The following is a 25,203-nucleotide window of genomic DNA, read 5'->3' on the forward strand; positions in this document are numbered from 1 at the left end:
TAACAGGTATTTAGTATATTCAGCTCATTCAAATTATAGCGGCTGTATCCAGTATGCAGCAGAAATATTGATTTCTAGCATGCCAATTGGAAGCGATAGTCAAGCATATAGGCTGATCCGATTCAGCTAGCATCGGGTGTCGTGTCCCGCTACGTTAGCCAAGATCAGCACATGTATAACGGAAGATCAAATGAGTTAAAACACTCACCCGATGCACACCTTTAATAAACATACACTGATACCAATGCAGCAAGTTACGCCTGCAGCACGGGCAATCGTGGTGACTGCAAATGCGTATCGTAGTAGGCATGTCTTACTCTGATTATGTATTCGGTGTTCGGGAACCTTCCAACCTCCACTTGGCTGCCGAGGTTACCGAGGAAGCGAACAGTTTTGTTAATTCAATCCAGAAAAAGGGCTTGTAGACGACCTTCAGAAAGATTTGTAGAATAAGATACTCGTGTATAAATGGTATGAATTTTGCAAAAATGCTCGAATTAAAAATCGTAATATCGTAATTATAATCTGTTTATATCCCTAATTGACGAGTATGTTTTTATCTCGGTCATCTTCGTATATATAATCCACCTCTGCCATAAGCTTGGTCTTTTACTTCAGCTCTCGCGGTGCGAACCCCAGCCAAATGCAATGGCACGCTGTCAACCCTTTTCTGTACTTGAGTTCGCACGTCGACATATCTCTCTTCGAAAGATCTCGTACTTTTATCCGTCTTTGCTCTTTGGAGGGTCATCTCGCATTGCCAGTTGTCGCGACTTAAACTCGCGACGGCGATATTGATATCTCTCATGATAGCGGCAGCAATTACATCGCGGGGTTGTGAAACGCCGGGTTTTGGTATAGGTCTTATGTATGCCATAATAATAACTTGGACGTTGGCGTTGAAAAATGTCGCTCCATCAAAATCGTGGATAATGTGAATAGCGACTACGTTCTTAGGAACAACCCGAGGCGGCTCATATGGCGAAGGGCCAACGGTGATGATCGCCTCATGCCAGTCATTTGAAATACCCTGAACTCCTTTAATAGGTTGGACCGCAACCCAACCGATATAGACACCGCTAAGACGTAGCAGTAAGTCCCCTGGTACGCCGGATAGATTTGCTGTAGGTATACCAATCTCAGATCGACTCCGACCTGTTCCTTCAACAACTTTGCCAGAAAATCGGATCGGGAACGGCTTCTCGGGTCCACTATCAGCGCCGATAATCATCGGTGCTACTTCCATTACCCCTTCAGTCTGCGAGGCGTATATAACATCTATTTTTGTGTCGAAAATTTCTTCTGCAGATGCAACCCTCCCCTGGATTCCAGACTGCTCGTATGCTAAAATCCCCGCTTCTTGTGCGACGGCACCCGGCGTGTACTGTTCTATCTTGCTCTGTATCGCATCGCGCGCCGGCCCAACATATCTATCGACAACGTTTGTGCCTACTACAGATGCCACTTTTAATCCGAGTTCGAGCGGCATAGTAGATAAACTTGCACCTCTCATTACGCTCACATCAGACGACGTACTTGCTACGCGGAAAACCGGTGAAGGGCAAAGAGTCTTTTTCGACCCCTCGCCCGTACACATAACAATTCGCAGATAGCCATCTTCCGCCGATGCAGGGATTCGGATAATGCATGTCTCGCGGGCGGTCTGCTTGGATAAGTGCTTATGAGATGCAGTCTTTTTATGAAACTTTTTGATGTCTCGTTGCCAAGCCCTTTCATCTGATGGAGGAACATCGGACGCAAGCGTTTCGAATGAAGGCGTTACTTCGATCCAACTCCCCTGTGTGCGGAGCAGGGCACTAGCAGCCATACCCATATTCCCAGAAAAGCCTTTTCGTTGCAACCAAAACGAACGGTCGGTCGGCAATGGCTCATCTGCAAAAACAGTGATAGTGACACTTGTAGATGGCCCTCGGTAAAGGACGACAGCAGCGGAGTGGCGCAATATGCTATAATGCTTAGTTGACTCGAACGGGTGGGATATTAGCCCGCCGGCGAAGTATATAGTCTCGTCAACTGCCGTCTTCCATATTGAACGACCTGGATTGGGAGTTTCTGGCGTTGAGACGCTAGAATTAAGTGATATTTCAGATACTTCGGAAATTTCAGAGGGACTAGCAACAAGAGGAATAGAGGGCTGCCTCGAAGGCAACACAGGATGTTCAAGTCGTGTATCTAGCTTCAGTTCCTTGGTTTCAATTGCTGGTGCATATTTTTGTTGTAGCTTGGGCGATTCCAGATAGTCATCAATGAGACCATCAAGGACATCGTGATCATCAGAGGATGGAGGCAGTGGAGCTGGAAGTGGAGGCTTGTTTGCAGACGGGACCGGCTTCCGTCTGATTGACTTAGTAGCGGATTGATCCATTTGTTAGGACATGATATTACTAGGTAATATTCAGTTATATAAACGGGGCTTCGTCATCGTGGGGAGATGTCGAAAGAATTAGGTATTATGATATGTAAATGTGAAGCTATTTTTCAGGATTGATTATTGAATTCCATCTAGACAAAGCAGTTAATTAAACCAACTATATAATTAAAACTAAAGTAAGAATGATATGATGTTTCAAATAATGAAGCAAAGTTGATATTGATGAAGGAATGAAGAGAGGAATTAAACGGCAGTTTCGGATGTGAAGGAAGATGAAAGAGGTGTAAATTGTTTGTACAACGACGACGACGAATAATGTAGTTAGGGGCTATTATCGAAGCTTTCAATGCCGTTGGAAGCTTATCTAGGTACTTGGCGGGTCGCGATAGCTCAGAATATTGTATTTTGCAGCAAGTGGACCCTTATTTGGGGAATATGTGGGGACAATAAATCGGCATTCTGGGGCTCGTTAAGCCGTGATTTGTCGATCCAAGCTTACCACGATCCAGCATTATGGTTCGCCGTAGCTCTGCATAGGTACCCGCCTATCATCGCTAAATGAAACTGCCGACCTGGGAGCTGTACCTATAAACGTAACCTTAGCTGCCTCCAGCTACTTCAGCCAACTTTCAGTCTCCTAAACTCAACAACTACATCATCTAGAATCAGCACCTTTGGAGCTTCAGGTGCTCTCGTCATCAGTTTCCCTCTCCGCTTGTTAGAATGTAGATATTTCGTCTGAGCACCAGCTCGACAGCTGTCATAAGACTTTAGATCTAGCATATCAATATCATTCAACATGGCATCCACCGCTAGTCCAGCCTCGTCTGCGTCCATATCACAATCCACCTCCCATTATGGCGCTCCTATTTCTGTCGAGTCGGTTCCCGTCGAAAACCTCGTACAACACCTTCTCGATGCTAAGCGCTCGCTCTCTTCGGTGGGCTTAGTCGTACGCGCCAACGATCTCGTCACCTTAGCACGACGATCTCATGAGGAATCCGTCATCCTCACTGCGCAGTCTAGATTCCTTCGCCAAGGCATTAACGACCAAGTTCGCCTACTACATCGTCTCCGACGAAGCATGAATCGAACCTACGATGACGGAAAGCGCGAGTTCAAACAGATCATCAAGGCTTTAGATGCAGCCAACAGTCGTCTCCAGGATACTATGAATACTCTTCGGAGCCAGATCGTGGATAGTGCATTCAGACCGACCGGCGAATCCAAGAAAAACCTATTAGATTTTGTAGATGAGTCTCAGGTTGACGGGATAAGGGATGCTTTGAAGGAGAACATCCAGGCTTTACAGGTCCGTTGAGCCCTATTTTGATCTAAGCTCGTATTCAATGCTAATCCAGACTGTCTGTAGAATACCCAGAAATCATTTGACGGCGACCTACTACGCTTCGACGACGATATGCGATTACTCGATAAAACATTGCCTACCACTCCTTCTACCTCATCGCCGTCTGCTTCGTCGAGAGATCCATCCCTAGTCCACCTTCTCTCTAATATGATCGAGAATTCGCATAGCATGGCCGAACTTCTTTCCTCCCTGACGAAACACTTCGATCTGTGCGTAACCGCAGTTAGAACCACGGAAGGCGGAGCAGCATTAGCTAGGATCAAAGCTGCCGAAGCAACGGGTTCGCAAGGCGGAGTAGACGTGTCAATATCAGGCGTGATGGCAGAACAAGAGTCCCACATGCCCGACTACGATCCGATATCCGCCGAAGACCGCGCGCAGATGCTCGAGATTGTTGTTCAAGATGCTTCAGAAGTTGGTGACGTGGTTCATGAGTTGGAGCAATATTTACAGGTCATGGAGACAAACTTCACACGTGTGAACGATCAAACGAACCAAGTCAAGATGAATTACCTTGCTACTCTTGATGCATTCAGGGTATTAGAAGACATCGGGTCGCGACTTCAAAGCTATATCTCCGCCGAAACGGAATTCCGCGACAGATGGAATGAGGAACACCAAGCGATACAAGATAAGGTCAACGAGATGGACGAATTGCGAAATTTCTATGAGAGTTACTCCAACTCATACGATGGGTTGATACTTGAAGTCGCCAGACGAAAATCATTGGAGGAGAAAGTTCTGAGTATTTGGAAGAAGGCGAAAGAAAGTGTTGATAAGATTATTGAAGGTGATCGCGAGGAACGAGAGCATTTCCGACAAGAAGTCGCAGAATATCTCCCTACAGACCTCTGGCCAGGTATGGATGATGCTATGGTTAGATGGGAGGTTGTACCAGTTCATGATGACAGAAATACTAAGCAAGGCGGAGTTGCGAGTACCCCGACTCTTGAGAGAAGTGTTGTAGAAGCTGCGCGATCGCGAATTGAGCGGGCTCCAGACCAACGATAAGCACCTAAGAATTCGGCAGCCCAGGTGCTTTTATGGCGTTTTAGGGGGTACTTCTGGGTAAGGCTTGGATGCACTTTAGGTAGCCGCATCAGCGAGGCCTCACTGTTTTTATATGCGGGTGGCGTTCACTACAACTCATCTACTTTTACAGATAACCAGATCTTATGAATGAATAGCCAAAATTGGCAATACTCAATTTATACAAACTTCGGATCTACGGTTTTGGCGCTTCCTTAATTTTCTTATAAGCGTCCTGGATCTCCTTCAAGTTACCCATTTTCTCCAGCCATTTCTTAACTGTCGGGTACGGATCCAAACTGATTTGCGCATACGCGTGCTGTCGGACCCAAGGCTCGAAGTGCAAGTCCACCGCTGTAATTCCACCTGGTAGGATACTCTCCCCACCAGTTTTCTTCAGCTGCCCCTCTAACACGCTATAGCAGCGCTCGGTCTGCTCGACATAGCGTTTCAGCGCGTCGTCGTTTCGAACTGCGTTATAGTACCTAAACACACCTATCGCTTAGCACTCATCTCCCCAAACTACCTGTTTTCAGGGCGTTCTTACCTATACCAATTCGTCTGCCCCGTCATCGGTCCCAGCGTAGTCAAAAGGAAGTACTCCCACTTCTCAAAATCGACCCTCCCCTGCTCCCCATCACCCTTAGGCCCCAACACATTCCCCTTATCATACACCCGTCTAGCATAATTCATACAAGCACCCGATTCCCAAGACACGACACCGGTATTCGGGTCCTCAAGCGCAGGGACTCGCCCATTTTCGTTTATAGCGAGGAAGGCGGCCCCCTTAACACCTTTCGTTGGGTCAGGTCCGAAATCCCATAGTTTTACTACGTAGGGAACTTGGAGGAATTCGAGCGCCGCGGCGATTTTGAAGGGGTTTGGGCCTGTGGCGTGGGCGTGCAGGATTAGGGGCTTGGTTGTGTTTGCCATGGTTGCTTATAGAGCCGTGGTACGACTCGATTTCTTGAGATGTACGTTGAAAACATAGATCTAGCAATGAAATTTATATTCGTCAATGAATTTGTAATATATTATTTCTAATCAGATCTCAGCGTAGTATTGCATCATTTGGGCTCTATTTCCATTACTATATCCATTACAAGAGACGGCGTCATAGGTAGCAGCCAAGCGCTGTAGCAGTATGGCTTCAGCATCCCCGCACAGCTGTGGATATACCTGAGCTGCCTGTACCTAGGTATTTTAGGCGGTTTCATTCCCTAAATCGGCGATTAATCCATTAGCTTCAGCGAATCTCGCGCTGGTACTCGCACATCAACAAGAATACGAAGACGCAATATATAATTGTTGTACAATTTATGACTCGAATAATCCTAACAAGCTCACTTAATACACTAGGTACCTAGGTACCTAGGTAGATAGACAAAAGAAATCCAAAAATAAGTCATGGATCTCAAGATCTGGGGGTATCAGCACCCTCTCCAATGCGCCGACCAATGCTGACAATGCTGACAATGCTGATGACAAAACTATTATAACAGAAACCATCCTTCTAACGCAACATCCCACGCGAATACAAAGCGTACCAATACATTAACACTACCATTAATATCGATACACTCAACGCGGACAGCGAGCTCAAATAGTCAATAACCTAAGGTATTAACCACGAGCACACAACCGTCCTGCCTCGAAAATACACCAACGCTCGCCCGTGTGCTGGGTCTGTAGAGGGCCAATCCGCGCAGCAACGCTACGTTAGCTTGTCGGGACCCGAGGGCGATCAGGGGTCCCGCAGGCGGATCTGCTACGAGCCGTCTCCCAGCACTATCCAGGGTTCGTCGGTGGTCGAGGCTGCGTCTATTGCATCGACGTTAACATCTGTGTTGTCGAAAATATCGGTCTTATCTAATACTGCCCAGTCTTGAGCTTCTTCTTTGACCTCTTCGTCGTCTATTTCGGAATCGGAAATTAAATCGGGTGCCTCCGGGGCGGCTGTGTCGAAAGGATAGGCTGAGCTCTCCGGGAGCTCGTGGATAACTGAGAGTGCTGCGTCTCTGTAGGATCGCGCCGGGGCAGTGATGGTGGCTCTATGGCGGGTGTCCCGGAGTGTCGGGACGTCCAGGTCCTCTGCAGACGGTGCGATCTCAATTACCTCGGGGGCTAGATAATGTTGCAGATCTGAATCCGAGCCGAGAGAAGCAAATGAAAACTCCAGTTGTAGGTAGGACGAATCTTGACGCTGCTTCTTTGCCCGTTTTGCCGGGCGGATAGAGTAAACTGGTTCCGAGTGAACAATGGCGTCCAAGTCGAAATATGAGCCGCGCACGTGCTCATCGTCGTATAAAAGACCCATCTTATATAGATCGGCGTCATTTTCGACAATGTCTGAGTAGTACTTGGGCTCCCGAAAGGCCTCTTGGCGTTTAAGCTGTGGTGTGCAGATACCGCGGTCGCTGGGTAGCACGACCGTGGGGTCGGCCGCCAGCTGACGGTTATCCTCCCATGTTGGACCGGAGGATCGAGGTTTCCGTCGTGAGGCAACGGGGGCAGTATGGTTCAGATGAGGCTTACTAACTCTTGTAGGTCGACTAACTCGGTCTTTGGGGGCTTTTCGTGGACTATCGTCCGGATCCAGACGACGTCTACGTCGAACGAGTGTTGGGTTGGGATGTGGTGTACCAACCTTCATGATGGAGGGTTTTATAAGAAACGAATTCCAAATAAAGTTTAGTACGATGCTAAGAATAAGGTAATGAACACGTAAAGTAGAAAAACAGGATGACGAAGAAAAGGGCGTATGGTTTTTGTCATGCGCAGGACTTTAACATGAGTATTTCGGTGTAGATGGAGTTAAGAGTAATTCTTCGAGAAGGGCGCAAAACAGAAAGGGTGGTTTATAAGGTCTCACTCGAGTCAGATGAATCATTGATAGTTCCGCTTTTGATACACTAATTACAGAGTCATCGCAATAAAGGTTGAGTTCGATGTCATCGCCCGACGATGCCGGGGGCTGAGGCGTGTAAGATGATTGGCTAGTTGTTAGGATCAGAGTGAGTCACCGGATCCCATTACCCTCGCTATCCAGATTGGTAACGCACTGGTAGGTGGCGCAATCTATGGGTAATAAGGCAGAACCGCCTCGTCTCAGCCGCTACCTAGAGAATAAATGAAGCTGGGGCCTAGGTTTAGGCAGGGAAGGTCAAGAGACTTCCCATGAGTTGTCAGATGAGCCAACATTCTGGGGTTCGGACTATCAAACGTTCTCTGCTTCAATTGGCTCCGGTTTCAGCAGCTAGGCAGTAGGCAGTGCACAGTAATCTTGGAATGCTTCAGCCCTACCAATCTAGGATCCGAAAGCCGTAAATCGGAGGGGAGAATGAATACATTCCTCAATGTCGCAATGTCGCAGACGATTTCAACATTGAAAGCATGGTTTGATATTACAAAAATACCCTTCCGTGTATTGGTGCTAGGTACCTAGGTAGGCATGTTGACGATGAGTATTGGAAATGATGGAAGCGTACTAATCTTGTGCTTGTTACCTAAAGATAATTGTAGCACCCCACAAATCACATGTCTTTTCCTGTTTGATGCATTGTTTTACTAGGAGAATATAATTATATTGGTACTAGAAACATGCTTATATTGGATATACATTTCCAAGGTTATGGGCCGGAAAAGTCAATCCGGGGAGTTCGCGTCATCGTCTCATCTCGAACTTGGAAGGACGGAAGGCCCACCATCATACCTTCGTACCTTACATTAAGGAGCTACAATTATACAAGCGCATTACGTCGCTGACGAGTCTAAATCAATATTTCTTCCACCTTCAACGGAAAATTCAATCTTCATAATATCAAAATATTTTTCAGTATAGATATAGCGACATACAACCATACAGAATCAATTGAATGCTCAACATACAACCGTCTCCACAATGTACCCCAAAAATCAAGTAATATGCGTGTAATCAAGGTGTACACTACGTGCATACGTATGAAAAACGACGATCTCCGACCAACTCGTCACATTTAATAATATATCCATAAAACAACTAAAACAACCCCCGTGCACACACAAATATCCACGCCCATCTATCTCTGTCTATCTCTGTCCCCTCTGGATCGTCGTCCCTAGATCTCCGAAAAAAGGCCCCCTTGATTGATATCTATCCAATTCATCCAAACTCTTCAATGAGAAGACATCACTCGTTTACGTCTTTTCCTTGCTCTTTGTCCCTTACTCGCTCATGCTATAGTCTTCGCCCTGATTGAAATAAATGACAGAACAGAAAACTTGATATCAAAATGCCTTCGCAGATGACAAAAGCCACCTTGGCCGCAGCTGGCTTGTCCAGCGCGTCTAACATTCTCGCCCAGTTCCTCGAAGCTTACCGAGACAGTCGCCCTTTTGTTTTCGATATTCCCAATTTTCTACGATTTGTTACCGTTACTTTCATCACTGCGCCTCCGAATTACATGTGGCAACAATTACTCGAGCGAAGCTTTCCCGCCTACGAGCGAAGTGCGCCCACCGGGGACATCGAGAAACAAGGCGCGACCGGAGAAGACGAGCGATCCATAGGGGGCGCAGAGCAGAAGCCGAGGCTCAACTTGCGAAACACGTTCGCAAAGTGGTTCATTGACTGCATCACACTCGGCGCCATATTTAACACGGTCGCCTTTTTCGTACTGATGGGAATACTGAAGCGGCAGGGTCCGGATCAAATCGGTTACAATATCAGGACCGAAACTATCCCCGTCATCGTAGCTGGCTACAAGATCTGGCCGTTCGCATCTATCATCAGCTTCAGTTGCGTGCCGGTGGAGCGACGGATCGTCTTCCTCAATTTTGTGGGACTGCTGTGGGGGATTTACATGAGTCTCGTCGCCTCCAGAGTTTAGAGTTGTGTTGCGTTGGTTTTTCTTTGCTTTGTTGATCACGATCGACGCAATCGACACATGGTCGAGCCACGCGAGGCTGTAACACTGTACACTTGAACAGTGCACACCCCGAATGGTTCTGGATACAATCAGGATTTATCCCCGCGGTTGTGGATAATTCGTGTATTTTATATATATTCTTACATATCAACGGAACAAAGCTGGATGAATACCCCCTTGCGATTATGTCTTAATATCCAACGTGCAGGCCTTGAAAAAACCTCGTCGCCGCCCGTCGAACTGCAACCCCCAGAAGACAGGTGCGGGTTTACTAAATTTTCTTCGTATTTTAAATAAGCGACCGTACCAAGCCAAACAGCTTCGCGCATCTCTTCACGACCTATGTGAAGCTAAGAAAGGACGTAAGTCAACAACCGTGGAAACAACTATGGGATTGACGATACCGTGGTCGCACTAGCTCTTCCTTATCCATCACTTATGCCCGCAACAAATACGACGATGCGTAGTTGATAATCTCTCCTCCCCCCAAAAAATAAACATACAGGAATATCACGCCATCATATAACAGTTATAATAGTCGCAAGCATAGTCTTTATAGACTCAAGATAGACAACTTAAAACATGAGTTATATCAAAATTTATTAACAGACTCCCACGTTAGGGGAAACGATATCTAGACGTCAAAGCCAACCTCACATGGCCGGTGTGTATGTATGTGCCCAAACTCTAAGCGTTCTAAGGCCTTAGGTAAACAATCCAAAAGATACCTACTCAAGATATGATGTAACCACCCAAGAGACTTGTCAATCTACCAAGCCTGCCTCATAAGTCATGATCATAAAACGCCCGTCGCCCCGCCAGTGCACAGGAAAAAAAAGCAGAACGCCCCTTACCAGCCAAATTTCTCTACCCGAAGTTGGATATCAGCTCCGCTCTTGACAACCTCCGCGCAAGCGTTCCTCGCGCTTCTGTTGAGGCCGTCGGGTCCAGAGACTACGAATCCAGTTCTACCTTCCGAGGAAGTGGCCAAGTCGGCAATGTGTCCAGCGATATCCGGTCTTCCGGCTTCGTTCGTAGGTTCAGGGATGATGACATTCACGCCGAATTCGCGCAGCTCAGTGATTCTATCTTCAGGTAGCCAAGATCGTTGGGCTCGAGAGTGTATCACCCAGATAAGATGGACTTGTCTCTTTCCACGGTGAGTCGTAGCTAAGTCCCACGCTAGAGGGAATACGACTGCGATTCCAGATCCACCGGCAATCATGACGGCGTTGTCGCATGACCTTAGCATGTTAAGAGGGTCTCGAGATCCGTACGGTCCATCTAGGCGGACGGTCACTCTTGAGTTGGCGCGTGCATATTTCAGTAAATCTGCAGTGAGTCCAGCTTGTACTCTGATCAGTAGACTTAGCCAAGCATGGGTTGGCGAATGGCTAGGATGTACCACGGGCGCAGCGGATGCGATGGTAAAGGGGTGAGCTTGTAGTGGGTGGATTGCGGGAACCGAGATGAATACATGATCAGCTGGGTGCCAACCATGTCGGATGCTCTGTCGAAACGGACGTAGCCAGCCTCGGCCTTTAGACGTAGGTATGTCCCAATCAGTAGACAATAGTAGTGTTTCATCGTCCTCTAATATCGAAATATCCGCAGTAAAATTGGCGGATTTCATAAATACACGCCAGACAATCCTGTCAACGAAGAATATTGCCAGGCATGCGAGTATGTACGGTCGGCTTGTGAAGAAATGCAGCCACAAAAACGCTAGCGCGGCGAATTGTAGGAAGACGTGGGAGGCTAAGAAGAGTTCGTACCATCTCTGTCGAAAACTTCCGAGGGATGTGAAGAATAGTATTTCGTATGATGCAAACGCTCCGATGCCGAGTAATACGAGGGGGTGGGTAATGTAGCCCCAAAAACCGTTGCCCTTAAGCCATTCTGGCTCGAACCATATCCGCCATGCTAGCATGCCGGCGAAGTGAACGAATGCTTCAAAGCACATTAGTTCGCCGACGCGGCGGTGATATATATTGAGAGCTTCGTATGAGCGCCCCGTAAGCAGCTTCAGCGGTTGGTTTTTGGCGGCAAGTATGTAAAGGAGCGGAAGGTTGACGATGAAGACTATGCCAGCACGGTCGGCGAAGACGAAGAAGAATCTAGTCTCGAATGGCATTAGGTAGAGGTGGTAGAATATGTTAAGGCCTATGAAGGCCGTGACGAAGAGGGACGTTCCATTCGATGGTAAAGTCCGATTGATTAACGGGATCGGCCGAGGTTGGTACATCAATAGAGTGTTAAGACCCCGAAGCAAACGAGCCCCTAGGCTCACCGGGGGTGTCCCTCGTTGCCGTCTTCCTAGGAGAGGTTGTCTTTCGACATCTTCTTCGATGGCCTTCAACGTGATTTCTGATGGCAGAGATCCCTCCAAAGTACTACTAGAAGATGACTCCGCTTCATTCTCGTTTACTATCTCGGAATCATCGGTCGTACATTCTGCTGCGATGCTCGTCGAATCTTGCTCTATTATTCTCCATCTGGATTTCTCGGATATGCTTTCGTATAGGTGGAATAGAGAGAAAAGGACAAGTATTACAAGTAAAGCGATGTTGTATGTGAAAATGATAGTGCGACCGTCGAGGATGTAGGCGATGAATTCCCGGAGATATTCGAGACTATCAGGATCGTTCGGGATCTCCCGGGCTGACTGAGTATTAAATGAAGTAGAGAATTGACCGAATTCAACAGAAAGGCGAGACGTTCTCAAACTTTCCCTGAAGACCTCGATGGCCCAGTCTCTGTCAATCTGGTCGACTGGCATCGTTCCTTGACTCGAGGCTAGGGAGGTGTTAGTGGAAAGAGTTAGTGCATGGCAGCGGGTTTGGGAGGAAAAGATCTTATCAGATTGATAAAACTCCAGCTGACCCCACGGGTCCTACCTTAAGGGATCCAGAAGCCTAACGCTAATTCTGTAAGCGACATCGGGCACATGATATGCGTGGGGGGTGGTCTAGCGGAACTTTGCAGCTAAATATTGTAACTGGCCAACTAAATATTTAGGCCTTCTTAGCGCACATGCTCCATTTTCAACCCTTACGTACACCACACCACCATATTCAGGGACTTGGGTCAGATGCTTTCGATAAACCCATCACTTATCTATATGCGAAACTAAGTGAATTGAAATCATTAGTGTCCAATGAAATTCTTACGTTATTCGGCTTGAAAAGATGACGGCGGAAAGTGATAGTACCCAGAGAGAATATGATTCTTCACAAGATGCGGAAACACTTTATAACTACCACCAACTTCACATGCCACTCGAAAAAGAAGTAGACGCCGTTTTCTGTCTGTGCAGCCTTGACACGCGCGTAGCGGAACGTGCCGCCCAGTTAATTCTTGATGGCTATGGGAAATACCTTATATTCTCTGGTGGGACCGGAAGACTGACACAAGGCCGTTACGATAAACCCGAAGCACAAGTATTTGGTGACATAGCTCTGAACATGGGAGTTCCGAAAGAAAAACTCCTGATTGAACCCCTTTCGACAAACACTGGTGAGAATGTTCGCTTCACATATGCACTACTTCAGGACAAGGGACTACAATTGAATTCCTTCATCCTTGTTCAGAAACCATACATGGAAAGGCGAACTTATGCCACCTTCAAGAAACAATGGCCAGATTCTGACACTCGGATATCGGTCACATCGCCACAATTCAAATGGGATGAATATCCAAACGATGCCAACCCAAAAGATTTAGTCATCAATATTGCTGTGGGCGATCTCATCCGTATTCGGGAATATCCTTCAAGAGGTTTTCAGATTCCACAAGACATTCCCGACGAGGTTTGGGAAGCGGGTCAACGGCTCATTCGTGCAGGTTACAATATCCACCTACCCTAGAATCTGCATAAACATCTCGCGGTATGACTCCTCATATTTTAGTCTGAAATATTCCTATTTTCGTTAACAATTTCCCTTTCAATCGAGATGTTCATACTCGTCCAGAGGGCTTTTCGCTATTAATCCCATTAAGGTGGTCGGATTTGAGCGAGGGGTCAAATTACTAATCAGTAATTCCAGCAGTAATGGAGGTGCTATGCTTCAGGGCATCGCTATCTTGGCATGCCTCTGATATACCCGCAAAGCGCTGTACGAACTCTGAAAACTGCCAAGCTCTTGGCTTTAATCGTTTATATTCATTCCCAGCAAAATACCCAACCAGAACAGAAAATAACTCAGAAACCCAATGCACGATTCAAAATCCGGAGTCAAATTAATGAACCCGCAAGACGATGAAAATAGGCGCGCTAGTGGTGTATTGCGACCCTTTCTGTTTGCATCCAGGTACAACGAGAAGATTTATCACATACCACTTGTCACAAAATCAGGGGTAAAGGCTATGTCCCACAAATGGTAATTATTGATTAATATAATACTCTATAATGAATCGAAGCCCATCTATACCAATCAATGTAACCGATAACCCCTTTTCTAATACCTCCGCTTCTTAATTCCCTAAAACTTCTCTATGCGACGGCGGTGAGCGAGGTGACGGGCACGCCGAAGGAAGTGCTGGTGGACGGGATCTCAATTGATCCACTGGCGTTGAAGCGAGTCTCACCCTGGTTCCAGACGTGGGAAACAGAGATCTTGATCTGCTCGCGCACGGTGGCTTCGGACCACATTGAGCGGACGAAGGCGCCGTTCTGGTTCTCGCCGACGACGTCGCATTCAACCCATCCTTGTTGGATGTAGATGGGGTGGCAGGAGACGTTGAAGGCAGGGGCGCCCTTTACGTAGTCCGCGGGTGCGGAGATGTTGAAGCTGGCGATGCAGCCACCCTGATATCTTGTTAATAGATGATATGGTGTAGTTGTGTTGTTTGAGACTTACGGGAGAGCAGCCCTCGTCGAAGTTGGTGGCGGGCCAAGAAGCGTACACCTGCTTGGGGAGAGCAGTAGCAGAGGCAGCAAGAGCCGCGACGACGGTGATGACTGAGGCAAGCATGGTGATAGTTTTTAAAAAGTCGTTAAGAACGAGAGACTTGGGCGAGAGTATATTGGTGATTAGAGCGATTGAAGCGAAGGAGATGAAGACTTGAGTTGTTGGTGGTAATGAACTTCTGAATATCCGACTGGGTGTTGGAAGTTCTCAAGTATATATAGCGATGCGAAATTTGTCCCGCAACGTTACCCCATCTGCCACTTCATGAAGCTATACGGCATTATGTTCAGTACCTATCTCACGATGGCGTTGAGGCTGACCTCGTATTAGGCTTGTAAGGCTATGTCATCCTTGGGGTTGCCCCCCTGCGAAACGTCAAGCATTGCCGAATTGAGGGATCAATAGGCAACTTACACATGGCTCTGACGCTATCATATTAGCTATTGGTTACGTTGACGGTCAGCTAGAGACTGCGCCTTGTCTGATTGGAAGCCAAGGTTCCGGAATTAGAGTCTTAAGTGGATACCTAGGTACTCTCTTATATAACCACAGTGGAAACTCCAAGTATTAAACTATACGAAGATATCGCATAGGAAATTGCACTAATCTCAATCTGTCAGATCTTCTCAATGAGCTATGGCCATTTGTCTGCTGCAGCTTCAAATTGGACTTCGCAGCATATTAACTTATAGGGATAGAGAGCAACTTCAACTACATCATAGTACGACATTCCGAAAATATTAAGGGGTTCATGCATGGCTATTCAATTATACCTACGGGAAGGTACCTAGGCTTTCAAAAAGTTATCGCCGACTTCGTAACTTGAAGTAATAGTTTTGACTTAGGAAACTTGGCTCAAGAGATCTAACTCGTTCTTCTTTACGACGGCATAATCAAATGCATTTCAGGCATACATATGTACCTAAGGATGCTAACTCCCCTTGTCCAAATGCATTAATAACTTAATGCAACATTCGCTGTCAACTCAGCTCTATTACCCAAGACTTCATCAAATTGAGTTGGCTATTGCTTCTAAGGATTTATGTCTTACAGGCTATATAAATCCTACAGTCTTAGGCCAGGAGCAGGACTTTTAAGCATCGACGTCTTCGCCTTCCCCCACGATGAGTGTAATTGTCATGGTAATTTAAGGAACATAGCCTGTATAACCTGGTAGCCATCTTAGGTTATGCCTTACAAATTATACATCAAGGAGCGAAACATTAAATAAGGGATACATAGCATAGTTAGATACTCAGTTATATACCGATGCGATTTATTGATACCTAGGTACAGCAATGTCTTCAATAACTAGGTACGGGAATCAACTACTACCGACACAATGAGTGTATGTTAGCCACCGCGTTGGGGTTACGCGAAGGTCACTATCCTAAGCCCCTTAGCACGGCAATGCTCTATGGTATAATTACTAATAGGCAGTAAAGTAGTTTTCCGCCTATGGAAAGGACGATGTCATAAGTGAATAGTCTAGGAGCCCGGTAGATTAAATTAAGTCTTCGTGATATTCCTTCTCTTTCATCGTACATTCAGAGTTGCCACAAACCTCCGGTATAAAATCCTCTAGGTCCACGCAGCGAAATTCACAATGAAAACGTGAGTACTTTGCATTAGTTAGGTTCTAGGAGTCAACTACTATTAATCTAGGTAGGTAATTATTATACTTTACAAGCCCCCTAATACGATGTCGAGACAGGATTCCTGTTCTGGCATTGCCGCCGACTCATGAATCGTTTTGTGGGATGAATCGATACATGAGTTGTGCCTGATTCACGGCAAAGTAACAGGAAGGGACATCACAGAGTGACTGCGGAATTGGGGAACAGACCTACTAATCCTCTCATCTAAATTCTAAGATTTTATTACTTAAAATGAATATCTTCTACTCAACGGTGCAGTTAAAGAAACCAATCCCCGATAAGACAACCATCCACCCCCCGGGCCATGACAAAACGCTCCATAGGTATCAGAACCTTCACAAGAAAAATTATTCGAGCCAAATATGCCTGAAAAAGAAACCGCTGAAGGATCATAGTTAATGTCCGAATGTCATGATGAAGGCGCTATAAGTCCCCATGAATCCTCCATGGTGAGGTCGCCAGCGTCCAAGGATTAGTATTCCGGGGAAGATGGAGGCCTCCGCGAAGTCAGTCCGCCTCAAGAGGCAGGGAAGCTGGCTGCCGCAGCGCCCAAGCTCCCAGAGCACCACATCGAAAAGGAAACTGTAAACGAAATGGGTGGGAGTGGAAGGGAGGGAGACAGCTTGACACTGCACACATGTGGGAGACGGAATATACCCATTGATGATTTTTAAGTGATAGTGATATGCTCATCGTCCCATAAATGCAATGCCTTTTTGATATCGTCGTACTTATAACGCAAGTAGAACATAACTATACCCATGCGATTATAAGCCGGGTGGCGTTGAGGTGATGGTATCAATATAATTCCATAAAGGCAGCGTTCTTCGGGGTAAAATGGCATAAACAAAACCCGGACAAAGTAAAGGTGGCCTTTTAATTGTCCTGGATGCCACACGTCCGTAGTTCCGCAGCATGTTGAATGCCCCGAGAGTGTGGGTGGGAAGATATCGGGGTTGGCTATCCAAGAGGTCAATCCTTTATAGTCTAATACGTCGACTTTAAAGGGGCCGCTCTGGCTACGTATCTCCGCAGAAGGTTCGTGTTTGATGGTGACTCGAGCTAACTTGCCTCTCAATATAACAGAGCCAAAGTCTGGTATACCCGGTGGCCCTGACGTCGTATGAGATATATGAAAACTGATTAATGTAGCAAGCCTCACTACATTATGTTGAATGAGTAATGGGTAGTATGTCCAACCCGCACAAGCTACCCAACTCCATGTTGGTACCTGATAAGACTCGCGGAGCCCCGGGTCCCCAGCACTCCATAGCATGTCCAAGATCAAGTCTTGCTCCCAAAGACCGACCAGGTATTTGCTCTTGAGCTTAGTCTGGAATGACTCTGCTATGGCCGATAGAGCTATAATCTTGTCCGAGGATCGTGTGAGCTTGCGCCGAGTGTAAAAGCCAACAATATCTTGCCGCCATCTCATGTGTAGATCTTGTGCTGTAGTGTTGTGCCAAAATAGCATCTCTATGCTTCGTTCTCTATATTTACGGTGGTCATCATGGATCTCGGCACTGTCACACTCGCAGTGCATTGTCGTTTGGCAATACCATGCTACTTCACACGACCGAAAAGAAAGATAACGTCGTGCAAGGAGTCGTTCCTGAAACGCCTAGGCTCTCTCGTCAAGTGGCCCTTCTCGGTTTTTGTGAGGCGGAGCTAACCGATAATAAAATTTTGTTGGCTTGTCAGAATTCTGCACAGCTATTGATATGGTGCCCTGACGAAAGGGGGGACGTCCTTTTGTGAGAAACCCATCATCTGCAGCCGCCGCGGACGTAGCTGCAATGACAAGGTCGGCGTTTTTGTACACCTGGGCCATGAGCTTTGACTCCCTTATCCAATCTTGTACGTCATCTTGAATGATACACAAGGAGTCTATCCATATGTACCGGTAACCCAACTCCTTCGTCACATAAATAGCATCCCTGAAATTTTGCGGCATCGCTTGTAACGTAATACCTCTTTTGCGAGACCCAAGTGTATTTGCCTTAGTTTTGAGAAACTGCTCTTTACCCCAACAATGGCTCAAAGCAACATAGTTCACTTTCTCAGCGTGGTGTTCTATCAATCGTGGATTAGAGTCCCTAAGATAAATCATTCGTGTCGGTAGTCGGGAATTCTTCATCAATTGGCAGTCTTGGTGGCTCTCCTTGCAGTTGTGAAGCCATTTCCTTATTGTCCGAAGACAAGCGATTGACTTCACATTTCTTGGTATCTCTCTATGTGAACATAACCCAGACACGGCCTTCTTTCTAGCCCCATCTTCATAGGTAGTTAGACGGAATAATACTAGCTGACCCCTTTAATAGCACCAACGGGGGACATACGATATATAAATATTGCATCGACGTCGGTCTTGCAGGTAATAGCACTTGGGCTTCTCATCAATTTCAAGCCGAGGAGGGTACGTTGATTTTTCGGGAGCAATCTCAGGGAAGTCGGTTCATCTAGCACGAAACCGAATCGTTTATTCGCATCTTCTAGTACCAGCGCGACAACTTTACATAGCGTACACATGAGCTCGCGGGTTTTCTGCCAGTCTTGTGTATGCCCTATTGGAATATCCGACTTTGACGAGGATACGGCTTTCGTCAACGAGCTCGTAAGATCTTGGCCACAGCAAACACATATCCCAACTTGGTTTGTATGCGTACAGTTAGGCGTTATGTCCATATCCAGGCGTGGTATAGTTGTCTTAGGGGTTGCTTGACTTGACTCGCTCCCGTGGGGGTTCGAGGAGGGTTTGCAAACAAGAACACATAAGGGACTCGGAACATGTCAGTATTAAAATCGAGTGTCGTTTCACGAGTGCGAGCCCAGTGATAACCTGTGCCATGTTTAGCGTAGGTGGACAGCAAACATCATTTTCGTGCCATTGCCCATCGTTGAGCGATAGGGCGTATAGGGCGTATAGACGTTACACTACGTTGCCTCGTGAGAGGCTTGTTCTGAGTCAAATATGCCCTTTACCGACATTTTACGAATACTGGGTCGGGAATTCAGCGTTCATCTACACTCTAAAGTGAAGCGCTTCCCAATGCATCCATCTACAACAGCCTTGGTGTTGCTATTAGTTGTGCTGGAGGGTTAATCAGCTTGATCCCCAAAGGAGTACGTACCTCTAAGAGCTAGCCAATCAGGTTCTAATCAGTGATATGCTATTTACTCCTTGTGGAAAAAGGCTTTAGTCATCCTAACCAATAGAACTCATTTAATCTTTCACGTTGTACAGGATTTATAAGTACCTAAGTACTGTATAATTCAGGGGATTCCATTAGTAAAACGACGGGCTCAGCATTAGGGAATTTGGGTCCTGTATGACGAAAACGAGTATGACGACAATCTTAGGTTTTAACCCCCTATTTTAGGGGGTTGTCAGAGGCTGAAAGTGCAACGGACTTAGGCATCCAACGAATCGAAGAGGTACACGACGCAATTGATGGCGTGCTCGGAGCACGGTTCAAGTATACCCAATGTATTCCGTGGATCCGACGAAACCGAAGTTTCAGGCATTGGGAAATTAAAAAATTAGATAGATGAATGTTTGATTACTCGACCTGTCAGCCTGTTGACGAGCTTTGGCTGATTCCTACGGGTTGATATAAAATGTTACGCGAACGACGGAAGGTCTTGGGAAAATGACGAGATCGATAATCTTGTCAGATTTATTAGTTTATTCGATCCAAGCCACAGGGGGGATTGGCGGCTGTCGGAGTCCGATCGACAGGTAAGCCGATTACCTAATGTTACACCTTGTCGCTTGTTCTTCGCCGTACCGTACCGTACGATACAGTATATCGGACACTATATACAGTTTCCGATCTTTCCAGATAGACTATTGAAAAAAGGGAGTGAATGAACCAAATTGTCGGGAACCTGCATTCAAAAAGAATTGACTAACGCCACATTTTAAGAAAATGTCTCACATTGTAAAAAATCACACAACAGACAAAAATAAATAAGAATTAAAAAAAAAAAAGAGGGAATTACTGACCTACATATGTGAGTAGGTAAATAACCTCTATAGGCACGGGGAACGGCATCCGAAAAATTCAGGTAGGTACCGGGGCTTGTCCTATTTTAAGGTGCATTACCCCAGACTCCACCAGACTATTCCTAAGCTATCGTCGCCCGATAGCCGTAGTGGGGCCCGGCACTTCGGGTGGTTATCGGGCTAGTAATGTCGCCATTCGGGCCCCAAAGCACCAAAAGGTGAAGGAGCAAGAGACGGGAAACAGAGTTAGGACGGTTCGCACGTTAGCACAATTAGCACAATTCACCACTTTTTTTTTCTCCTCTCCCTTCCCTTCCCGTCTCTTCTCTGACCGCCTCAACGATGCCGTGCCCTACCCTACCGATTACCTATTCAATCAAGCCAACCAGGCTACGACCAGCGATAGCCAACGGCCCAGGATTAGCAACGCCATATCCACAACGACCACTGCGAATACTGCGCGGGGCCGATTTCGCCATCTCCTCTCCCTGGCTTGCAATAAGGTAGTTTGCGCTCTGTTTATACCCTAAGACACCCAAGTAGCCACTAGCACTGCTCGAACTACTCGATTCGAATTCATTGCAAATATTGTAAAGGACCTTTTTTGGACCAATACCACTACTACATCCACTTCACCGCACCGTCTAATATATACGCCCGCACCCTTGGACCTGCGAGATCCCGCTAGCTTGCGAAACTTGAGCCGGGACGGGCGCGCCACCTGGATGGTCAACACCAAGCACGCAATCTCACCTCGTTTCACCGTACTCTTTCTCAATACCTACTTGGATGGTGCAATTCCAATAAATCGTCCCGGGCTTTGTCCTTCCACCCGGCCACCAATCTAATTTCCCTCGTTTTCATCATCATGGACAGCCTGCCTCCCATGCTGACCACCAACGGCCGCGAGCCGACGACGAGACATGATGGACGCCCATTTCTCCCTAACGATACCACCTTAACGAATCTCAACCACCTATCTACCACGAACCGTACTCGCCCACCAAGACAATCTTTGTCGTCCATACCCTCTGAACAATCCAACTTAAAACCGTCGAGAGATAATTGCGATAGGCGAAGGCCTGAGGACGCGGAGGATTCCTCTCGCCTGCCCAATATGTCCCAGCAACTTATGGGTCAATCTGTCACTCCGTTCTTACGAGAACATATACCTGGACTGTATGCGCCTATAGGAAAACCCGACCTTCCTTCGATGGCCTCCCTTAAGACAAAGGATCCTAATAGCAAATACTGTTATCGCCACCGTCCGGATTCTAAGTGTCGCAGGGCAGCCGACGAAACTAAGATGGGACTAATCCAAAGTGTAAGTTCTGATATCTGGTAAAAGTCGGCACCTGGCCACTGATATTGATTGATATGCAGGAACTTGAAACACTTCCCGACGCTGATCGGCAGGCCATTACCAACGTTTGGTCATTGTTCTCTGCTGCTCCTTCTAAGCATCGTGAACTTATGTTGCAAGGAATCATCACTCAATGTTGCTTTCCGCAGCTTTCTACTGTATCCCGGGAGGTTCACGAACAACTGAAGATAGATTTCCTAACTGCATTACCAACTGAACTGTCTCTAAAGATCTTATGTTACCTCGACTGCTCATCTCTCTGCAAGGCTGCCCAAGTCAGCAGACGATGGAACACCCTGTCAGGAGATGATATCGTCTGGCACCGAATGTGTGAGCAACACATCGGACGCAAGTGCGAGAAGTGTCAATGGGGTCTCCCAAAATTAGAAAAGAAGAGGCTAAAGGAATGGAAAATTCAACATCAAGCCGACATGGAAAACCAGCGAGCGTTAGCGGCTAATAACCAAGCCCTTGTGGTCGCAAGTGCTGTCAAGCGTAACGCTTCATCTCTAGAGGTTGAGGTACCGGATTCCGCTAAGCGACAATGCGTCAATGGTGCTGGTAGCACAAACAAGACGTCGTCGGGAACACAGAAGTTCAGGCCTTGGAAGGATTTATACCGGGAAAGATACCGAGTTGGATCCAATTGGCGCTACGGCCGATGTACCATTAAAACATTCGGAGGTCAACACACCAATGGCATCACAGCTTTACAATTCGACGACAATATTCTTGCTACCGGCTCGTACGATTCGAAAATAAAACTATGGGATATTGAGAAGGGTGAAGTAATACGGACTCTTCACGGTCACACGATGGGAATTAGAGCCCTCCAATTTGATGATCGGATGCTTGTTTCCGCGAGTTTAGACGGTACCGTCAAGATATGGAACTGGCGAACTGGCGCTTGTATCAACACACTTAACCACCAGGGTGGTGTCATAACTGTGCACATGGACGGCGACCTCCTTGCTTCAGGATCTATGGACAAGTCGATCAAGATCTTCAACTTCAAAACTCAACAATCATATAGTCTACGTGGCCACACCGACTGGGTGAACCATGTTCGCCTTGATGCAGCTTCACGTACGGTACTATCCGCTTCCGATGATTGCACGGTCAAACTCTGGGACCTTGACTCAAAAGTCTGCATCAAAACATTTGAGGGACACGTCGGACAGGTTCAGCAGGTTCTCCCATTACCGGATGATTATGAATTTGAGGATGAGACTACGAAGGACAACGATGCTGCTTCTGTGGCTAGTAACCGCAGTTCTACCCCTCCTGGTGGATCGTCTTCCTCCTTTTCGCTCAGCCAGGTGGACGAAGAACGGGCTGCATATGGCCCTATCTTCCAAAACGATCCTGACCGACCGCTTCCCCCACGGTATATGCTTACGGGGTCTCTGGATGCGACAATGCGACTCTGGGACACAGCGACCGGAAAGAGCCCAAGAACTTTTTTCGGGCACGTCGAAGGCATATGGGGACTCGCGGCTGATTCGTTGCGATATGTTACTAGTGCTAATGACGCGACGGGTAAGCATCTCCGTTACATCTTTGTATAATCGACAAATACTGACATAATTTCAATTTAGTCAAGGTATGGGATTCCCGAACTGGCAGATGCGAACGAACCTTTACCGGCCACGCTGGACCAGTGACCTGTGTTGGGCTAAGCGATAGCCGAATGGCGAGTGGAAGTGAGGACGGAGAAGTGCGATTATATAGCTTCGAGGGTGAACCTTCAGAGGTTGAAGAGTTCGGAACGCCTGCTTAAACATCTCGAACGACATCTGTCCGGCTCGAGTAGGACCGACATCATTCATCAATTTTAAGAAGCGGGTTTGCTTTATGGGGGCGTTTAAATATACCACTACTGTTACACCGGCTACCCGAGGGGGGAAAAGCAGCTGGATTCGGCGGTACTTATCTATTTGATTCAAAATTTACGGCATCAATGAGGGTCGGCGCTACTATGGAAAATTCAAGAGGCGTATCGGATAAGAATCAGCACTGTTGCGTAAATGCGTGCTATTGAACCGGATTATTTCGGACGATATTCTAGTTAGGATGGCGTCTATTCAACACTGTCCAATAGCTTGGGGAAGTGGAAAGCAGGATTGTCTATGGACATGCTTTTTAATTGAATGATTTTATCTGACATGTGGCTTGAACATTTCTTATATCATAGTGACTTGTACCAACCGTATGCGAAACCTGCTTGGAGTACTACTTTAAGGACGATTACCTATGGGTATGTCCCGCGGTTAGGGACTCTTAACCCGAACTAATTCTCGTCTGACCTCGATAACTCAACTATTTCACCAGTTATACTAAGAAGTTATTGCAGCTCAGCTTTTTACCTCGGCAAGTGAAATACTAGTGGCGTTGATGGATTTCCTACTAGAGCCTCAAAGAGCTGCAAACAATTCCTCTTAACCCGGAAGTATCCGGCCAATACACACCACTGGGCTCAACTACGTAAGCGGTACGTACCTCCAAAGTCTGGAATCCCTGCCAAGATTCTTTCCCCGGCTTGCTCTCCCCGCAAAATCACAAGCTCGGCTCTCCGTCGGTAAACATAACCTTTTTCGACGTCACCGTTAAGAATCACAAGCCGGGATCTTGTCAATAATGACATTCTCATAGCAATTGGTCTTGGCCCGGAATGGAGGCGTGAGGATGCATTGCGATACTCAACGAATATATTGACTTTGATGATTGAAATGTTTTTTAAAAAGAGAAGATAGAATAAATGACCCAGTTAAAAACATCTTCCTGTCAACCGCAACGGGAGCGTGTCACAACACGCGACTGGACCTCCGGTTTACCGAACGAACACTGCTCCGGCGGACCGTTCACCAAATATTCACCTATGGGAAACTAGAAGCACATCTTAAGGTTTTTACAGTCATCATTCGGCGTCGATCTAGCCACCCCCACAATGCACTACCTACACACATTGAAGTCCTTAGCTCCTTAGCTCCCTAGGTACGTAAGTAGATCTAAGGAGTTAGGAACACAAGATGACATGTCAAACCCTTTTTTTCTCAGCCGCGGAACTTGGGACGAGTTTGAGTCACTCTGACTCTCCGGCGTGGCGGGTACTCAGCTGCTTTTCTAGTGACCGTCCCGTAGCTCGGTAATGTTCTTTATTACCTGGGCCTTTTAGTGCCGTCGGGCTTTGAGGAGATGCTTTTATATAGATACCCTTTAGGATATCCTAGGTAAATATCCCGGTCTGGAAGCTTGCAGTAGGTTTGGATGACTGTTTCTTCTAGCTTTTTATATGTTTCCTTCAACGATCTTGTCGTCTTTTCTATTTACTTGCTATTTCATCAATACTTCCTAGCCTGATGACAGTCAAGTTCTTCTTACGAAGGGTGTTCTTTGTTCTCTCCTATCTCCTCGAGTCAGGAACATACCAAGCTCCTCGTCGACTGCTGTTCTCCTAGGTACTCCCACCATTGCACGTTGGTGACGTCCATTTGCATGTGATAACCCACCTACAAAGAAGCATTCGCTTGTCCTATCCCGGACAGCCTGGATACCTAACAACAAGAAAA

At 46.8% G+C, this 25,203-nt stretch overlaps 10 protein-coding genes across 10 annotated transcripts; 4 read left to right on the forward strand and 6 right to left on the reverse strand.

Annotated features, from left to right (window-relative positions):
• Window positions 1-38: 38 nt before the first annotated feature.
• On the reverse strand, window positions 39-2,467 carry F4822DRAFT_372956 (uncharacterized protein). Its single transcript, XM_051456286.1, has 2 exons — window positions 209-2,467; window positions 39-126 (listed from the first exon to the last, which is right to left on the reverse strand). Exon 1 carries the CDS (start codon window positions 2,384-2,386, stop codon window positions 566-568), a length of 1,821 nt encoding a protein of 606 aa, XP_051310540.1. The 5' UTR covers window positions 2,387-2,467; the 3' UTR covers window positions 39-126; window positions 209-565.
• A 322-nt stretch (window positions 2,468-2,789) lies between these two features.
• Window positions 2,790-5,053, forward strand: F4822DRAFT_372977 (autophagy-related protein 17). Its single transcript, XM_051456287.1, has 2 exons — window positions 2,790-3,704; window positions 3,765-5,053. Exons 1-2 carry the CDS (start codon window positions 3,192-3,194, stop codon window positions 4,770-4,772), a joined length of 1,521 nt encoding a protein of 506 aa, XP_051310541.1. The 5' UTR covers window positions 2,790-3,191; the 3' UTR covers window positions 4,773-5,053.
• F4822DRAFT_416202 (glutathione S-transferase) lies at window positions 4,933-6,079 on the reverse strand. Its single transcript, XM_051459321.1, has 3 exons — window positions 5,851-6,079; window positions 5,341-5,764; window positions 4,933-5,278 (listed from the first exon to the last, which is right to left on the reverse strand). Exons 2-3 carry the CDS (start codon window positions 5,721-5,723, stop codon window positions 4,987-4,989), a joined length of 675 nt encoding a protein of 224 aa, XP_051310542.1. The 5' UTR covers window positions 5,724-5,764; window positions 5,851-6,079; the 3' UTR covers window positions 4,933-4,986.
• F4822DRAFT_373006 (uncharacterized protein) lies at window positions 5,940-7,837 on the reverse strand. Its single transcript, XM_051456288.1, has one exon. The coding sequence runs from the start codon at window positions 7,441-7,443 to the stop codon at window positions 6,559-6,561; it is 885 nt and encodes a 294-aa protein (XP_051310543.1). The 5' UTR covers window positions 7,444-7,837; the 3' UTR covers window positions 5,940-6,558.
• Window positions 7,838-8,497: 660 nt separating this feature from the next.
• Window positions 8,498-9,876, forward strand: F4822DRAFT_416210 (uncharacterized protein). Its single transcript, XM_051459322.1, has one exon. The coding sequence runs from the start codon at window positions 9,062-9,064 to the stop codon at window positions 9,656-9,658; it is 597 nt and encodes a 198-aa protein (XP_051310544.1). The 5' UTR covers window positions 8,498-9,061; the 3' UTR covers window positions 9,659-9,876.
• A 404-nt stretch (window positions 9,877-10,280) lies between these two features.
• Window positions 10,281-12,570, reverse strand: F4822DRAFT_416211 (ferric reductase like transmembrane component-domain-containing protein). The gene has a single exon (XM_051459323.1). It carries the CDS (start codon window positions 12,474-12,476, stop codon window positions 10,548-10,550), a length of 1,929 nt encoding a protein of 642 aa, XP_051310545.1. The 5' UTR covers window positions 12,477-12,570; the 3' UTR covers window positions 10,281-10,547.
• A 38-nt stretch (window positions 12,571-12,608) lies between these two features.
• Window positions 12,609-13,765, forward strand: F4822DRAFT_416214 (DUF218 domain-containing protein). Its single transcript, XM_051459324.1, has 2 exons — window positions 12,609-13,584; window positions 13,651-13,765. Exon 1 carries the CDS (start codon window positions 12,886-12,888, stop codon window positions 13,561-13,563), a length of 678 nt encoding a protein of 225 aa, XP_051310546.1. The 5' UTR covers window positions 12,609-12,885; the 3' UTR covers window positions 13,564-13,584; window positions 13,651-13,765.
• Window positions 13,766-14,064: 299 nt separating this feature from the next.
• On the reverse strand, window positions 14,065-15,040 carry F4822DRAFT_373041 (uncharacterized protein). Its single transcript, XM_051456289.1, has 3 exons — window positions 15,022-15,040; window positions 14,557-14,877; window positions 14,065-14,504 (listed from the first exon to the last, which is right to left on the reverse strand). Exons 2-3 carry the CDS (start codon window positions 14,668-14,670, stop codon window positions 14,190-14,192), a joined length of 429 nt encoding a protein of 142 aa, XP_051310547.1. The 5' UTR covers window positions 14,671-14,877; window positions 15,022-15,040; the 3' UTR covers window positions 14,065-14,189.
• A 1,759-nt stretch (window positions 15,041-16,799) lies between these two features.
• On the reverse strand, window positions 16,800-18,187 carry F4822DRAFT_373069 (uncharacterized protein). The gene has a single exon (XM_051456290.1). The coding sequence runs from the start codon at window positions 17,806-17,808 to the stop codon at window positions 16,936-16,938; it is 873 nt and encodes a 290-aa protein (XP_051310548.1). The 5' UTR covers window positions 17,809-18,187; the 3' UTR covers window positions 16,800-16,935.
• Window positions 18,188-20,525: 2,338 nt separating this feature from the next.
• Window positions 20,526-23,800, forward strand: F4822DRAFT_416223 (WD40 repeat-like protein). The gene is made up of 3 exons (XM_051459325.1): window positions 20,526-21,595; window positions 21,655-23,173; window positions 23,233-23,800. The coding sequence occupies exons 1-3, from the start codon at window positions 21,140-21,142 to the stop codon at window positions 23,412-23,414; spliced, it is 2,157 nt and encodes a 718-aa protein (XP_051310549.1). The 5' UTR covers window positions 20,526-21,139; the 3' UTR covers window positions 23,415-23,800.
• Window positions 23,801-25,203: the final 1,403 nt, after the last annotated feature.

The sequence above is a fragment of the Hypoxylon trugodes genome, assembly GCF_022578975.1.
Source record: "Hypoxylon trugodes strain CBS 135444 unplaced genomic scaffold F4822scaffold_9, whole genome shotgun sequence".
In the NCBI taxonomy this organism is placed as follows: Eukaryota; Fungi; Ascomycota; class Sordariomycetes; order Xylariales; family Hypoxylaceae; genus Hypoxylon; species Hypoxylon trugodes.

Excerpts from the sequence above, each read along its gene's own strand:
- F4822DRAFT_373041 (XM_051456289.1), bottom strand. The coding sequence starts at position 14,670 with ATGCTTGCCTCAGTCATCACCGTCGTCGCGGCTCTTGCTGCCTCTGCT. Across the intron at positions 14,505-14,556 it reads TCGACGAGGGCTGCTCTCCC|GGTGGCTGCATCGCCAGCTT; the intron begins GTAAGTCTCAAA and ends ACAAGATATCAG.
- F4822DRAFT_416211 (XM_051459323.1), bottom strand. The coding sequence starts at position 12,476 with ATGCCAGTCGACCAGATTGACAGAGACTGGGCCATCGAGGTCTTCAGG.
- F4822DRAFT_416214 (XM_051459324.1), top strand. The coding sequence starts at position 12,886 with ATGACGGCGGAAAGTGATAGTACCCAGAGAGAATATGATTCTTCACAA.
- F4822DRAFT_373069 (XM_051456290.1), bottom strand. The coding sequence starts at position 17,808 with ATGCACTGCGAGTGTGACAGTGCCGAGATCCATGATGACCACCGTAAA.
- F4822DRAFT_416202 (XM_051459321.1), bottom strand. The coding sequence starts at position 5,723 with ATGGCAAACACAACCAAGCCCCTAATCCTGCACGCCCACGCCACAGGC. Across the intron at positions 5,279-5,340 it reads ACGGGGCAGACGAATTGGTA|TAGGTACTATAACGCAGTTC; the intron begins TAGGTAAGAACG and ends GATAGGTGTGTT.
- F4822DRAFT_373006 (XM_051456288.1), bottom strand. The coding sequence starts at position 7,443 with ATGAAGGTTGGTACACCACATCCCAACCCAACACTCGTTCGACGTAGA.
- F4822DRAFT_372977 (XM_051456287.1), top strand. The coding sequence starts at position 3,192 with ATGGCATCCACCGCTAGTCCAGCCTCGTCTGCGTCCATATCACAATCC. Across the intron at positions 3,705-3,764 it reads AGAACATCCAGGCTTTACAG|AATACCCAGAAATCATTTGA; the intron begins GTCCGTTGAGCC and ends GACTGTCTGTAG.
- F4822DRAFT_416223 (XM_051459325.1), top strand. The coding sequence starts at position 21,140 with ATGGACAGCCTGCCTCCCATGCTGACCACCAACGGCCGCGAGCCGACG. Across the intron at positions 21,596-21,654 it reads AGATGGGACTAATCCAAAGT|GAACTTGAAACACTTCCCGA; the intron begins GTAAGTTCTGAT and ends ATTGATATGCAG. Across the intron at positions 23,174-23,232 it reads TAGTGCTAATGACGCGACGG|TCAAGGTATGGGATTCCCGA; the intron begins GTAAGCATCTCC and ends ATTTCAATTTAG.
- F4822DRAFT_372956 (XM_051456286.1), bottom strand. The coding sequence starts at position 2,386 with ATGGATCAATCCGCTACTAAGTCAATCAGACGGAAGCCGGTCCCGTCT.
- F4822DRAFT_416210 (XM_051459322.1), top strand. The coding sequence starts at position 9,062 with ATGCCTTCGCAGATGACAAAAGCCACCTTGGCCGCAGCTGGCTTGTCC.